Source organism: Harmonia axyridis, chromosome 2, assembly GCF_914767665.1.
Source record: "Harmonia axyridis chromosome 2, icHarAxyr1.1, whole genome shotgun sequence".
Lineage (NCBI taxonomy): Eukaryota > Metazoa > Arthropoda > Insecta > Coleoptera > Coccinellidae > Harmonia > Harmonia axyridis.
The window spans coordinates 30,719,956-30,737,588 of NC_059502.1; the positions used below are offsets into that span (position 1 = coordinate 30,719,956).

The following is a 17,633-nucleotide window of genomic DNA, read 5'->3' on the forward strand; positions in this document are numbered from 1 at the left end:
TACCTCCGGTGTCAATGTGACGTGCCACTTATGGGACACCCTGTATAATTTACGCTTCGACATCGAGGTCATTAGGGGTGATGGCACATTATAATACAAAATTGAGTGAATTTTTTTTGGGAATTAGTCCTCCGTATACCACTCGTACGTGCCAAATTTTCAAATTTTTTCCCTCTTGTACTTCGAGAAGTCTGAAAAATATTCACAGCTGACTATTTCTCGAAAAATATTCCACTCATTTTTAATTGTTCAAATTGTGACTGTAATTAAAATAAATAAAATCTTTTTTACAATCATCCCACGCTTCTGATGGTTTAAAACGTAATGAAACATTCACCTAGAGCAGGGTGCAATGATATTCATATGAATTAATATGACTGATGGTTGAAATTTTTGAGGGGAACAGTCAATTTAAAAATGGAAAGAGCGACTGCAACAGCTTTTGTATTCAACAAATTTTTTTCTGTAAAAGTGATAACCTTCTTCAAATGTCGAACAGAGAAAGCAGAAGTAAACATTATCAACAATTTTGCATTGACAAAAAAAGGTTAAAGTGCTGTACAAGATTTAGATCTGGGTATTTTATAGGATGAGATCAAATCCTTTTCTAAGATCATTCTTTGTTTTCAATTAATCGCTTTAATTTTTTGTGATGAACAAACGAGATTATTCGATCATAAATGCAAATAATAGATATCGGTTATCACCGATAACAAGACTCGAATTTATTCATGGAAGTTTGTTGTGAGTTTTTTGCATGTTAGTAGTTAATCTATATCATGGGTGAAAAGAACGAAGGGGATGCTATATCATTCCACCTCAAAAGGTGAGTACAGTTCAAATTTGTTTATAAAATTTCACTTCAATAAATCTATTCGAAAATAGTTCAACCCAAGTTTTTCATAATAATTAGATATGATAGAGTATGCATCTTAAGGAATACAAAATTTAGTAATTGGGTTAAATACTCATAACCACCAAATTTAATATAAGTCTGCAAAAAAATTTCGTCAGTTTTAAATAGAAATAAAGGATATCAATGTTTTTCAAACATTTCTTCTTCAATCTTACAATATGAGGAAACTGCTGTTGTTCCCTGTAATTTCAATCTTACTGACTTAGTAGATTCATAATCCGTTACTATTGAATGGAACGATGTTTCTCAGAATCAACAAATATTTAAGGTAAAAATAATCTTAAATTTATACAGGGTTGAGATAAAGTATGGAACCAAGTAAATATCTTTCGAACGAAATATAACGACAATATATTTATTAAATTTTACAGGTAATGGCGCAAAATGCATCTGCTGTACAATTTTTTGTTGATAATATACTTCCGGTTGAACCAGACATAACCTCAACTTATTTAATTCATATGGGATATTATTGATGAATGTGAACTAATACGTGAGGTCTTGGAAAGAGTAACTCAAGTATTTGTTAATAGGATGAAATATTGTCAGGAAATGAACGGCGGGCATTTTGAACATTTGATTTGATTTTATTTGAAATATTATTGTCATTAGTCTGTAGTAAATAAATTCAGCTATTCTAGTAACAGTAAGTTATTCGTCGTTTTTATTAGATTTTTTACACTAAACCCAGTATTCGAAATCCCATTTATCCCAAGCTCTTCCAACATTTGCAAAGATATAGATGAGGTCCCATTAAATTACAAAAGTTGAGGGTATTTCTGGTTCAACCGGAAGTATATTATCCACACAAAATTGTACATCAGATGCATTTTGCGCCATTGCACTTACCTGCAAAATAAATATTGTCCTTTTCGTTCAAAAGTTATTTACTTGGTTCCATACTTTATCCCAACCATGTATTTGACAATTTATTACATCATGTCAGTGAAGTGTTTTAGAAAAACCGTAAATTTATTATAAATAAAGGATTAAACCCTTCAACAACTGTTTCATTTAAATCTAATTACAGATTTTTTAATGCATATTTTCAATATTTTGGATGCATATACGTATTGCAGTTTTTTTCCGAAGGCGAGTCCCAAGCCTACTGATACTGATGAATGGTTAATAAAATCAAGTTATAATACTTCATTATTAATATCGATAATCATAACAGAAAACATTCGTTTTATTTTCAGTGTATTAAATTCATGCAATCCTTTGTATAAAAATATTATTTGAACTATGTCTAGGTGCAAATTTTATCAGATAGATAAGAGAGACATTATCAATAGAAAAAAACGAAAACACATTTCCCAATTGAATGTCCCTGATTATCTAGCAAAGATAATTGAGGTTATTGTTATGTAGGTAATCAGTGAAATACACGTTTACATAAAATATCTCAGTTTTATAGTTATATTATGGCCGAACTATGATTTTCTTTTTAATTTCAGCCCACAGACTGAACTACCTAATCTGATACACACTATGATAGGTTGAATTTTTTGTTATTGTTCCTAAAATGTAGATAATATCTCCATAGGAATTTAAAAATACTGAAGATGTTTTTGTTTTAATGAAAAAAAGGATCGATATCCTTAGTAGCAGATATTAATTTTGAGGAGGAAATGGCGATGGAAACATTTTATTTTTAATCGACAGATAATTAGTTTTTCAACCAATAATAAAATCTAATATTCACTCATATGTTATTCAAATAGTCTATTGAAAATAAATGGAACTATGTTGTACCATATGATGCAAGCTTAAATACTCTAAACTCAACAATCCAGAAATTGTTCAAAAGTTGGGTGTGAAATATATTGAAACTAATTGATATAACTTGCAATTAAGCTAATTGATATATTCAAAACATTATCTGCATTTTCACCTATTTGAGTGAGACAGTTCAAATCAAAATTATAGTATTTTTCGTCTAAACAAACAAAGTACATTACACAATTACCTACACTAATAATCACCAAAAGGTGCACATCTTAAGCAAGCTTGTATGTCATACACTACAGAAAAGAACAGATTGAATTAAAAATCTGTATAATTTGCTGTTCCATTGAAGCACGGGCGTAGCCAGGTTTCAGTTTCGGGGGGGGTTTTACATATTATAAAAAAAATCTTATGTTTTTCTTTTTAAATATATCAACTTCAAAAGAGCCAACCCATTCAGTCTATTTTCACTAGTTTTATTTTTCAAGTATGTTTTGAGAAAAAAAGCATTTTCAAAATCACTTTTTGAAATTTAGTTTATTTCTTTACATCGATTCCTATAAATTTATTTAGGAAAAAAATACCGTCGTAGTATTCATACAACAGAGTACTCAAATTCAAATTTATGAGTAGAAAGTTTATATGCAAAAAACCGGTAAAAAATGATAGTTATCACCTTTTTGCATTTTTTTCAATGTTTTATAATGAAATTTTGGTGGCAAACTTCAGATTCGAATTCTGTACCCCAGAAACAGAGATAATAAATCGAAGAAATTAAAACTACCCCATCAACTGAGTTTTAGCAGAGATAGATATAATACGCCAATTTTGAACTATCGTTTGAGCCAGGTTTTTCGGACAAAAAACTTTATGGAAGAAAACGTCAGAAGATTTAATTTTTGTTGTATTTTTTTTTAATGTTCCGTCACAGAATTTTGGTGCCAAACCTCAGATTCGGATTCAGAACCCAAAAAATAAAGGGTGTTTTTTTTAGAGCTGTAGAACTTTAAATTGCAATAAAACAACGATAGATTATTCGATTGATATGAATTTTATTTATCCGCAAGATAATCTTGTGGCATTACATTTTGAATATGATTTCTGGCATATGACCGACAAGGCTGGCCCGGATGTAGTCCAATCTGGACGTCCAATTTTCGATGACTTTTTCAACATTTGTGGCCGTATATTGGCAATAACACGGCGAATGTTGTCTTCCAAATGGTCAAGGGTTTGTGGCTTATCCGCATTGACCAATGACTTTACATAGCCCCACAGAAAGTAGTCTAGCGGTGTTAAATCACAAGATCTTGGAGGCCAATTCACAGGTCCAAAACGTGAAATTAGGCGGTCACCAAACGTATCTTCCAATAAATCGATTGTGGCACGAGCTGTGTGACATGTTGCGCCGTCTTGTTGGAACCACAGCTCCTGGACATCATGGTTGTTCAATTCAGGAATGAAAAAGTTAGTAATCATGGCTCCATACCGATCACCATTGACTGTAACGTTCTGGCCATCATCGTTTTTGAAGAAGTACGGACCAATGATTCCACCAGCTCATAAAGCGCACCAAACAGTCAGTTGTTCTGGATGTAACGGTGTTTCGACATACACTTGAGGATTAGCTTCACTCCAAATTCGGCAGTTTTGTTTGTTGACGTAGCCATTCAACCAGAAGTGCGCTTCATCGCTAAACTAAATAAAATGGACGTAGTGCGCGATACGTATTCCGCACAGAACCAATATTTTCGAAATAAAATTGCACTATTTTCAAGCGTTGTTCAGGCGTGAGTCTATTCATGATGAATTGCCAAACCGAACTGAGAATAAATCACTTGACAGCTGTTAAATTGGTCGCCATCTTGAACAGTAATGCCAATTTAAAGTTATATACCTCGAAAAAAAACACCCGTTACATACGATCGAAAAAATCAAACTAACCCATAACTTTCCTTTGAGGGGCACATGTGAGCACGAATTGACTGGATTACGTAGAGGTAATTCAATTCACATTTCACATTACAAATTAATTGAACTGAGAGTGATAATTTCATTCACTTTTTACAAATTCCATTAAAAAATATTTTCGAGATTTTGAAAAAAAAAAAGTTTTTTTGACATCTTCAACATTTCGAGGGGGGGGGTGGTTTGAACCCCCAAAACCCCCCCAGGCTACGCCCGTGCATTGAAGTAACCTTTCGATCGCTGCAGAAATTTTAGCTTCATACTAATATGCTATTTCCTTTTCATTTCTACATTTTCAACCTCATAAATCCGGGTTTCGGGGTCTAGAGCTGGGGCGAGCATACATTTTTTTCGATGTGATTGTTGTAGGTATATCTCACATACATTATGAATAAAGTCAGCCGATATCGATGTGTTTTTCGTACAAAATTAGAAAGAGCCAAACAAGCGCCTTTATAAGCTCCACTCAGAGCTATCGCATGTAACAAGGTGGTGTAATTCCTTAAATTAGTTTCGAAAATTCAAGATGTGCTCATGCATAATCACGTATGTGATATGGTGATGCAATTTATTCTTGAGCATGATTTCAATAATCAGAAGACAAACTCAATCTTCAGACAACATATTTATCCCCTATAAACATTCTAAGTTTCTGATCTGAAAATTCGACAACCCTTGATTTAATTCATATTAAATGTTTTTTTATTCAGAAAATTAACATTTCGCTTCTAGATGTTGGCTTCAGTATACTCAATTCGTTATTTAAAATGAAATACTGATGTCGAAACTGTGACATACAATGAAAACATATATCAATTTTATTGAACATTTCTTTCTGGGAAAGAATAAGCATATCTTCTTCTTCTTCTTTCTTCCAAATAGGCTTGTGCCTGTTCCTCATCGTTAACTCGCCCTATGCAGATAGATTGTCGCTCCAGCGCTTTCTAGGCCGTCCAATACTTCGCCTTCCTGACGGTGATCTGTCTCTGGCCACCTTCACCATTCGGTCCTCCGTCATCCGAGTAATATGGTCATTCCACTCAATTTTTCTGCCCAGCATATACAAATTATAAATGCATGCTTGAAAGATCTTACTTTTCCTTCATCCAAAGATAGCATTATACATCTGCACCATAAAATTGCAGAGTAGGTACAAGGAAAAAGTACATTCTTCATTCAAATTTGTCTATTTCGGATCACATATATCTTTCTATGAAATTTCAATCAAATCTGATAGATAGATAGATTCTGATATCAAAATTTCACTAATTTTCAATTTTCTCATTATATATACGATACTCGCGAATATTTAACTCTTTTGCAATTGATTTTAAAATTTAGTTGAATCAGATGTGCAGATATTCTTTTCGAATATTGAGAACACAAAATGTCATATATGTATACCTTAGTTACCATTCTGGATTTAGTTATCAATAGGGAACACCACCACGTGACTGTTCAGTTCACAATGGAACTAGAGATATTTCTTCTTATATATCAACGATTTTTATGGGGTTTTCACATAATTTCTTCAAACAATAATCTACATTGTAGTCAATATTTTCGATTTACGAATGAAAATTTACTTCTTCTCAATAATTAAAGATTTCAACCTCCCTGAAAATTTCAAGTCAAGCACATTCCATAGAGAGTTATCGTGTACAAGAGGCTGCGCTTAAATGAACGAACATAATCAATTGCGATCGCACATTCTTCATCACTGGGCAGTACCCGAACGTTTGATACACCTCTTCTAAAATAAGGTACAGTCATTTAGGCAAAATTATAGCCTATTGTTTCCCTGTAATAATAATATCGATCATCATATTTATGAATACTTAATGAATATAAGTAAATTTCGTGTAGGTGAACCTACCTACTGTTTGAAACCAGATAATATTTATTTAATATTCATTAATTTATAGGACTCAGCAATTGCCTCTTGACGAGCATGGATTATCCTCCTTATCATTAAATGACTCAAGATATTATATGAATCATCCCAAAAGAGGAGTCGCTTTAATATTCAACCATATGAATTTCAATTCAAATTTACCAACACGACAAGGAACAAATAAAGACAAGGACGACCTTGAGTCACTGTTCACCAAGCTGAAATTTAGAGTTGAATCTTACGATGATCTAACAAAAGAACAAATCCGTAACGTTTTGGTATCAGGTGAGTATATAACAGTGACAAAATAGTATATTGTGCAACAAGTTGGGAAAGTCCAACTTTTCTCGCGAGTGTGGAAGTTTGTGGCACGAGCGTGAAAGGCGAGTGCCGCAAACACACGAGCGAGAAAAGGACTTTCTCCACATGTTGCACACTTTACTTTTCCTACAACTGCACAAATTTCAATAATTCAAGTAATGGACTTGATTTAAATCAAAATGGCCTTCGTTGACAGTTTGTGCTAATTTATTGCGTTTCCATAGAAACGACCCAAAAGCCCAATTTCATTGGTCTACCAATGTGTGGGCAAAGTGCCATGAGGAATAATATTTCCCACAATATGAGCAATACATAGTTTTGCAATTGATTAAGCTATGCAGAATACGCTACTTTTCATAGCAGTTGTAGGAAAAAAGATTTATAGTAGAGTATTACATAGTTTTATGTGACTCGCGATATTCATATATCTATCAAAATCTTCTATGAAAAGTTACATCTACATATAGGGTTAATATTGTTGTGAACTTACATCATATAAAAGTAGATGTCTCTAAGGACAGTTCCATAAGCGAAAGTAAAGTCTCTTTTTCCATGAGAATGTGTCCTTAACAAATAAAACATGTTCCATAAACTAATTTTAAGGTTAACGAAAGCTGAACAGTGTCCTTCATTATTTCGAGTAGTGGCCCATTATGTCAAGAAAAAGGATCCTTTTCGTTCGCGCATAATCAATGAAAAATTATCATATTTGAAATTAGGTATAATTAATCCAATCTCACTTTAACTACTCCATAAAAACGCTTAGCCAGATGTTTGTTTGATCTTATGCCTCATCCATGCCATGGGCACAAGCTTTTTAAACTATAGAGTTGAAAATGATATTAACGCGATTTCATTGAACTCTGATGTCGATTCTTTTAGATATATCGCGAAATGAAAAGCTTTACTTTCACTTTATAACAGAAAATACTATATCAGTTTTTGTCAACAAAATTTGAATTTCTATGAAATATTACCAAATGCAAGCAGTAAATCACTTGTTCTCATAACAGCCAACCCTAGGAAACTTGACAGTTACGAAAGAAAGGAGGCTTTCTCTAAAAGACGGATTATGTTTAGGGATCCACTTCCAAGCTTCTTTTAAAGACGACTTTTTAATAAAGCGGCCTTTACCAAAAATCAATAATAGTTCGAATTACAGAATTATTTTCAGTTTTGGATCATTTATTCAAAATGATATTTTTGACGAACGAATTATCACCGATTCATGAAATGTTGTATGTGGGAAGACTACACTGATCTCTCAACAGCTGATGAACCAGTTTATCAATTTCCAGAATAGGATTTTTTCGTGATTTCAGAAATTATAATGAAAATCACTATTTAGGTATATAGAAAATTAAACAAGTTTAAATATGAATCAATCATACCTTTTATAGTATTAAAAATACATTCGAGAAAAATCATTCGGACAAATTCTCAAATTTCAGTTGCATCAACAGACCACACTGACGAGGATTGTCTGGTAGTAGTCATCCTGAGTCATGGTGATAACAGAAAAATTTTTGCAAGAGATACCCATTATTCGCCTGAATTACTATGGATATCTTTCGACGGATTTCATGCACCAAGTCTGATTGGTAAACCGAAACTTTTTTTCATTCAGGTAGGTATATTTAATCATCAAACAAATCATGAAAACTTGTCAAATTAAATTTTCCAGCATCCCCTCCATCAAAAACAGTAACTATTGGTTTTAAAATCTTATCAATTTTTCAGGCTTGTAGAGGTGACAAAGTTGATGCAGGAGTTCCTGTCAGGCACCAGACTCAAGTAGATTCTACAAAACGAGAAGATCGTTATATCAGTATTCCAGTAATGGCCGATATCCTTGTTATGTACTCCACTGTAGAAGGTAACAAACAATAATCGCTTAACAAAATTAATTAAAATTATTGAACATCCTTATTGCTTTTGAGAAATTTTCAATAACAGTATGAGTGTATACATAGGCGTACAACTTTGCTTCCGCCGTTTTTTGAGAAATTCGAGGCTTCATTGAAAAAGACTGGCTGAACATTTATGATTCAAAGTATTGTCCATCGCTGGTCACTACTTTCTCCCATCTTTTGGGAAGTGTACGAATGAACACTGGTCATCTTTTGAAGCGATCCACGAATCGATCCAATTTTTTACTTCTTCATAAGACCGGAAGTGCTGGTCAGCCAAGCCGTGTGCCATTGAGCGAAACAAGTGATAGTCCGAGGGAGCAACGTCTTGGGAATACGGCAAAGTTGTACACCTAATAGCATAGTATAAGTCCATTCTTTATACTATGCTAATAGTATAATGGCATAAAGAAGAATGACATAACCATATTATAACACAGTCCATATCAACCAATAGTACAAAGGTGTGAAATCGTAGAAAAGGGTGGTCAAAATTCTTATCATCAAACTGAAAACAGGAAATAAGTTGTAAGCAATGGCCATTTTCAAGTATTGACATTCTGCTGAAACCACTTGTTGTTTAGAAAAATATCTTATAATTGGAGCAAAAAAATTGCTATCATAACACGATATCATTTGCTACATCGCATGCATTGTCTTCTAAGAAAAAGACACAATAATTCCTGCAGATCACAATGCATTTTGATGATTGGTTAATTTGTTTTGGATCTTAGATCATATGGAAAATAGGCTTCAATACTGATAAAAATTAAAATAAAATCATTTTGAGAAAATTATCTCTCATAATATTTGAGCCCTGAATTATAATTGTGAGATTGCAAGTATAAATGTTTTGTAGTAAAACACACCGAAACCCTTATGTGAGAGTTATTACCCATTGCTACAGATCGTTTGCTTCAATATATAATTACATAATACGACCCCATTCTGATCATACGACCTATTTTCGAATCTTCATTTATTACTTTATATTTCATGATAGAATATTGTTAACTCATCAATCTCAAACACGGGATAATGTGGGTGGAATGAATGCCTATTGTAACTATAATACATCCTTTGTTCTTACAATGTAATTTTGCTATTTTAGCTATTCTTTGTGTGACGCTTAGGATCACGCCACATTTTGCATTAGAGATAAGTAATGTTATAAATTCTCAGATGCATTGTTTTTTAGTCAGTCAATAACCAGTCAATAGTCAGTCAATGATAAGTCGTTTTGATTGTACCTTTCGTTTTTTTCTTGTAAATAAAGTTTTTTAAAAACAAGGTTTTCCATCTCAAAAACATAATTGGCGACGAGGATGGGATCTCTTTAAATATTTCGGAAATAATAGCGCGACGAGAAAAACGCGACGTATTATCTGAAATATTGTGCCGGTCGTAGAAGTGACAAAACAAAAACTTTCTTTCGACTATCAGTTTCAACTGTTAAGGTGAGAAGCAACCCTGAGAAGGAAGCCAAGAAGCCCTGATCTTTGGAGTAGCGCCCAAGACGACTTCACTACAAGGAATACGAAACAAAAAAGGTTAGCAATCCTTTCTAATTGACTCCCAGTTTACCTATTCTGGCCCAAAAATAGTCAACCTTTTCCCAAAGTTTTGAGTGTAAAACTTGTAGAACAGTTTTTCCTAGGTTTCTTTAAAAAACCGACATAAGAGTTTTTTCTAGGTTACTCATTTAAAAAACCGATTACCAATTTTAATTCAAGATTACTTCAATAAAGCATTTTAAAGGCCGTAAAGCGCAAACAGTAAAAATGGCATTAGAAAATATAAACTTAACATTACCGGAAAAGTTCGGGATGCTTTTGCCAAGATTTTCAGGAGTGGAGAATGAATTACATTCTTTTATAAAAAGTACAGAAGAATATTTAAGGATGTTCACAAATGAACAAAATATAGTAAAAAGTTATTGTTTCTCAGTTGTTAAAAGTAAATTAGTAGGAAGAGCGTTAGCTGAGGTAGCAACTTCCGATATTCCTGATGATTGGAATTCTCTAAAGAGATTCTTACAGATTAAATTTGGCGATCAAATCAATTTAGATGTATTGATACACAAATTACAATTTTTGAATAAATCACATAATGAAGATATAATAGATTTTATTGATAAGATAATTTCCTTAAAGATAAGAATAAATTATAGAATTGACGCGGATCCCATGCCAGATCCAGAAAAACAATTATATAAAACTAATATTTTAAAGATTTGTAAAACAGTTCTTATATCAAATGCCCCAACAGAATTGAGGACTTATTTAATAACAAATAATGCTTTGAATTTTGACGGAACAGTAAATGCAGTTAAACATTATATATCGAATTTAGCTCAATATGATTTACTCGATAAAAGCAGAAGACAAAAATTTCAAACACGCCCTGAAAAAAATAATTTCAGAAATAATCCCAATACGAGAACAAATAATTATAGATCAAATTATATTCCTAATAATTATCATTTTAGATCGAATAATAATTATAATTCGAATTCAAATTCAAATTTCCCCTCACAACCTATTCAGTTTAATCAAAGACCTGTGAATAGATACTATCCCTCAAACAAACAAGTTTTTGGACATACTAATACTAATACTAATGTTTTTAAACCGAATCCAAATCAAAGAATAACTACCCCACCTGAAAGAATGTCAGTACAGACACGAGTTTATCCGCAAAAAAGATCTAATTATTCAACCCAATATCAAAATAATTCCCAGAGAAAATTCTATAATAATAATGATCGAAGCCCTGATTTTCTCGTAGAAGAATTAACTAATATTGATATAAATCCTAATAAGAGAAATTCTTTCTCACAACCTTCTACATCGAAGAGTAACTTCTCAAATAAACAAAATTTTCAAGACCCTTCTTTAGAAGACGAATTGACTTAAATTCTACGCTAGATAATACTAATCAGCTACCATTTATTGAATTTAAAAACCCTAGATGTAAGTTATTAATTGTTAGTGGTTGCTCAGTTTGTTTAATTGATCCTAAATTTGCATATAATTATTTCCCTGAGAATATTTTCAAAGAATCGACTACATTAACTGCTTGTATGAGACAAGAAACGTCGAATGAGAAAGTATCGTTACCACTGTTTTCTGAATTTAGAATAAACGATTTTCATCCTTTCATTCTTTATAAATTTCATAAGAATTATGACGGACTTATAGGAGCAGATTTCTTAAATAAGTATGGATTAATGTTAGATTTCAAAAATCAAATTTTAAAAAATGAATTTTGTCAAGTTCCTTTTGAATATCAACAAGTTTGTCAAAATCCTATCAAAATACCAGTGGACCTTAGCCATCTGGAATCCAAAATAAGTAATCAATTAATGAAAATTTTACAAACTAACAAGGATGCAATTCAATTGCCGGGTCAACCCTTGAATTTTTCTAATAAAATTAAACATAGAATTCGAACGATAGATGAAGTTCCCGTTCATTGTAAAATTTATCGATACCCAGAAGTACATAGAGAGGAAATTAAGAAACAAATCGATGAAATGTTAGAAAAGAAAATTATTAGACCAAGTATTTCACCATGGTCTTTTCCTGTTGTTGTAGTTCCAAAGAAACAAGATTTATCACAAAAACAAAAATGGCGTATAGCAATTGACTACAGAAAATTAAATGAAAAAACTATTGATGATAAATACCCTTTACCGCAAATCGATGCAATTTTAGATAAGTTAGGAAAAAAGAAATATTTTACAACGCTCGATTTAGCGTCCGGTTTTCATCAAATTGAATTAGATAGTGACTCTATAGAAAAGACCGCCTTTACAATTGAAAATGGTCATTATGAATTTTTGCGAATGCCATTCGGATTGAAAAATGCCCCTGCTTCTTTTCAAAGATTAATGAATATAGTATTGAGAAATTATATTGGAAAAAATTGTTATGTTTATATGGATGATGTTGTTATTTTCTCAGATTCAATAGAACAACACTTAGCAGACATCCATAATATTCTCGAAGTATTTAAAGAAGATAATTTGAAAATACAATTGGACAAATGTCATTTTTTCAAAACAGAAATAGAATTTCTAGGACATATTATAACTCCAGAAGGAATTAAACCTAACCCTAATAAATTAACTGTTGTGAATAAATTCCCAATTCCAAAAACTCAAAAAGAAATCAAATCATTTCTTGGTTTAGTCGGATATTATAGGAAATTTATACCTAACTTTGCAAAAATTACCAAACCCCTTACAAATTGCTTGAAGAAAAATTCTAAAATCAATATAAATGATCCAAAATATGTTGAAGCCTTTGAAGTATGTAAACAAAATTTATTAAACCATCCTATATTGCGATATCCTGATTTCAAAGAACCCTTTGTTTTAACTACAGATGCATCCGGATATGCAGTAGGTTCAGTATTATCTCAAGGTCAACCGCCCAATGATCTTCCGATTGCTTTTGCGAGTAGAACTTTAAATGAAGCTGAATCTCGATACAGTGTGATCGAAAAAGAATTATTATCGATTGTATGGTCGTGTAAACATTTCAGGCCATATTTATACGGAAGAAAATTTACAATTTATACAGATCATAAACCTTTAATTTGGCTATTTTCTCTAAAAGAACCTAATTCGAGACTAATGAGATGGCGAATAAAACTTGAAGAATTTGATTATGAAATAAAATATAGAAAAGGCTCGCAGAACAATGCAGATGCATTAAGTAGAATAGTTATGGAAGATGACCTAACTTACGAAAATTTTATAAAGGCGCAAGAAAATAACGATATCAAAGATTCACCAAACATTAAAGAAAAAGAAGGAAATTTATTCAATTCTCAAAAGAATTTTGCATTAGCACATTGTGTTTCACAGGATTTCCATATGAATAAAGGAATAGCTTTAAGTTTCAAAAATAAATATGGTGAAATTGAAAATTTAAAATCTCAAAATAAATCTATAGGCGAAGTTGCCGCGATCCGAAAAAATAATCGGAATATTTACTATTTAGTCACAAAAGAATTTTATTATGATAAACCTAAGTATGAAGATGTATTTCAAGCGATTTTGAATCTCGAAAGATTATGTAAACAAAATAATGAAAAATGTTTAGCATTACCGCGCATTGCCAGCGGCTTAGACCGATTAAAATGGTCGACGATATTCAATATGATAAAGTATATTTTTTTCAATTCAAATATGAAAGTAATTGTATATTATTTACCCAGAGAAGATAATAATGAGATAAATCAAATTGAAACATGGAATTCCCAAATAAATGATTTTAATGATATTGAAGATTTAAATAATATTGAACAAAAAGATGATGATTTTTTGATTCATAAATTGATAGAAGATGTAAATGATCATAATTATACGGATATTTCTAGTGATCCAAAACGGAAATACTTAAGGACGAAAATAAATAAAGAATTTTCGAATCATATGAATTCCCATAAATTTCCCCATGATATTTGTCGAAAAAGCAAATTCAAAAGACCTCCCATACAATTTCAATCAAACTACGTAGGTCACGAACCGTTCAATTACTCCTATTGTAATACAAACCCAACTCATATCAAAGCTCCAATTACAAGAAAACTTGATCCTGCATACGAAAAGATAGATGCGAAAGAAATTGATTCACATCGTATTCAAGACGATAAAAATAAGCATATTTATCATAAAAAAATTCTGAAACAACGGAAAAAGTAAATTTTAATTTTTATTTCAGATTGAAAATGAATTATTTCATCGTGACACTCACACTACTTGAGATTATCATAGAATCATTTACCTTAGAAATTATTCCTATTGAAAATAATATTTTACCTATACAACTTGGAAGAGCATTTATTACAAATAGAAATTTTCAATTAATATATCATATTGATTTAAGTAAGATTGAAAAAGTAATTAGCGAATATCAGAAAGAAATTGAGAATATTAGAAAAGAACCACTAGGTTTTGCACAAACAGCGAATTTTAAATATTTACGACATTCCAATGAATTGAATATCAAGGCCCTTGAAGAATTATTAAATGAAAATATAAAAACAAAAAGAGGACTTATTAATCTCGGTGGAAAAATATCAAAGATTTTATTCGGAACTTTAGATTCAGATGATGAGGAATTATTCAAGAATTATTTTGATGGCATAAAGAAAAATGAGAAAATACTCATGAGGAATCAAAAGAATATTGCTACTGTAGTTAATGACTTAAAGAATAAATATTACGATAAATTTCAAAAAATAACTGAAAATTTGAAATTAATACAAATTGTACCTGCACTCCAAGAAGTCGAACAAATGCATCTTATGACATTTCAAATTAAAGATATTAAAAATACTATTGATGAAATTCAAACGGCAGTCAGTTTTGCTAGATTACATCTTTTACACGAATCTATTCTGCCTTACAATCAATTTTCTGAATTAATCAAAAATGTTACGATAATCCCTGTTCATCATTTGAAGGATTATTATCAACTTTGTTATACGAAAGTTATTTTCAAAAACAAGATGTTATTGTTCTTAATATCGATTCCAACTATTTATGAAAAGGAATACGAGTTGTATAAGTTTTACTTCCTATCACAAAATAATGAAACCCTTCCTTACACCGATTCCTATTTGCTATCTCAAGAAGAAATATTACAATGGTCGACAAGTGAATGTCATCCAGTTGAAAAGGACTTCCTATGTAATCAAGAATCCATGAAGAAACCTCCAAGATGCCTCATCAACGTTTTGAAAACCCATAAAGAAAATTGTACCAGAACAACATCAGTTCCCTATTCAGATTTGAAATTATTAGAAGATGGAAATATTTTATCTCTAGACAATAGAAAAGTCATAGAGAAATGCCCTCACCAAATTAAACATTATTTTATTCCGCCAATGGCCCTGTTGCATTCTAAATGTACTATAAGTAATTCACAAAAAGAAATTTTTCCTCTAACCATCATAAATGAAGAAAAATATATTATTCTACCCAAGCAGACCCATTTTATCAAGAATGATTCTCAAGAAGAACTTATCAAGAATGAAGATATTCCAGACATCGTTTTAGAAGAATTAGAGCAGTGGAATCTTCAACCTATTGGAATAACATTTGCATTTATTTTGACAATACTTATAATTATTATTGTTATTGCTTTTGCTTGTAGATATTTCAGAAAAAATGTATCTTTAAAAGCTACACCTCAGCAAGGTGATACCTTTTTCCAAGAAGGGGAGGAATTACATAATACGACCCCATTCTGATCATACGACCTATTTTCGAATCTTCATTTATTACTTTATATTTCATGATAGAATATTGTTAACTCATCAATCTCAAACACGGGATAATGTGGGTGGAATGAATGCCTATTGTAACTATAATACATCCTTTGTTCTTACAATGTAATTTTGCTATTTTAGCTATTCTTTGTGTGACGCTTAGGATCACGCCACATTTTGCATTAGAGATAAGTAATGTTATAAATTCTCAGATGCATTGTTTTTTAGTCAGTCAATAACCAGTCAATAGTCAGTCAATGATAAGTCGTTTTGATTGTACCTTTCGTTTTTTTCTTGTAAATAAAGTTTTTTAAAAACAAGGTTTTCCATCTCAAAAACATAATTATATAGACAAACATCAACCATGATCGACGATTGCGATTGACTAATTTCCAACTTTTTTCACAATAAATAATAAATATATTTTTTGAATTTGAGATTTCAATCTTCCACAACCGGCAAAATACAACTCAAGATAACTTTGTGAATTAATGGGGAATTGACCTTTTGATTTCGCTTCCACAAAAAACTTTGAGCTAACATTTCATTGATTTGTTTTCACTCCACAGATTTCCTCTCCTGGAGAAATCCCAAGAGTGGTAGTTATTTCATCCAGTCGCTCGTAAGACAGCTCTCCTTCCATGCCAAAGAAAAGGATCTTCTTTCCATTTTAACATATGTTAATAGAGAAATTGCCACTGGTTACTCTCCAGAAATGAAACAAGAGAGGCTCCAAAGCTACGCAAATAAGCAAATGAGTTCGGTAGTTAGTATGTTGACAAAAGAGATATATTTTGTATGATGTTTTTTACGAACTAGTTGTATATATGCCATAGAACTTCTGTTTATCAACAATTGTAAAGTGAGTAGTTCAATGTAGCAATTCCCAATGGAATGTTGTACAGGTATTAATTGAAGATCTTTTAACTTTATGGAACACGAAAAAAATTTAAAAAAACGAATGTAATATATATTTTTTTAATACTTGGTGCAATAAAGATCAAGTTTCACTTTAAATATTCATTTTATTTATTTAGATTCATTGGTATTGATTCCAAGTTCCTTCAATTTTCTGTTTTCGCCAAAATTCATCAGAAATCAATTTATTACTATTGAATCAGTAGGTATATTTTTTGAGTGAATCGAGAGTTGAATTCTTCGATACACAAAATCCTTATGCCCGCCACTAACGAAGCGTTTCTTCCAGCGCCAGCGTTTGGTAGCTAGCGTCGAAGAGATTTCAATCGAGCAGTCAAGTTCATACTCTGATTTACAGTCGTACGGCCGTGTCTAGGGATGCAACGATACCCAGAAGGTATCGATACCATGTACTAATTCGATACTTCACACTAAGGTATCGATACTACTTGAATACTTGTTTCAAAAGTATCGATACCATGAAGTATCGAAGTATCGATACTTCAAAACAAAATTCGCAGAACATACAATAACATATTCTATGATGAAAGTTATCCTGCATTATTTATTATTTAGATCTAACCTCATTCCTCAAATGATCAAAACATCGAAATTCTAAATATTAAGTTGCTCATTGCTCAAAATCATCTCTTTTTTACCTTTGGTTATAATGTTTTATGTGGGCAAGAAAGAA

The 17,633-nt window shown here is 31.6% G+C and overlaps 1 protein-coding gene across 1 annotated transcript; it reads left to right on the plus strand.

Moving 5' to 3' along the window:
• The first annotated feature begins 672 nt into the window (after nt 1-672).
• Nucleotides 673-17,038, plus strand: LOC123672883 (caspase-1-like). The gene is made up of 5 exons (XM_045607213.1): nt 673-826; nt 6,538-6,791; nt 8,279-8,454; nt 8,568-8,703; nt 16,591-17,038. The coding sequence occupies exons 1-5, from the start codon at nt 780-782 to the stop codon at nt 16,821-16,823; spliced, it is 846 nt and encodes a 281-aa protein (XP_045463169.1). The 5' UTR covers nt 673-779; the 3' UTR covers nt 16,824-17,038.
• Nucleotides 17,039-17,633: the final 595 nt, after the last annotated feature.

Bases quoted from the DNA above. Each gene is read 5' to 3' on its own strand.
- LOC123672883 (XM_045607213.1), top strand. From the start codon at position 780: ATGGGTGAAAAGAACGAAGGGGATGCTATATCATTCCACCTCAAAAG. The intron at 827-6,537 runs GTGAGTACAGTT...ATTAATTTATAG, and splicing joins ATATCATTCCACCTCAAAAG to GACTCAGCAATTGCCTCTTG. The intron at 8,455-8,567 runs GTAGGTATATTT...TCAATTTTTCAG, and splicing joins CGAAACTTTTTTTCATTCAG to GCTTGTAGAGGTGACAAAGT.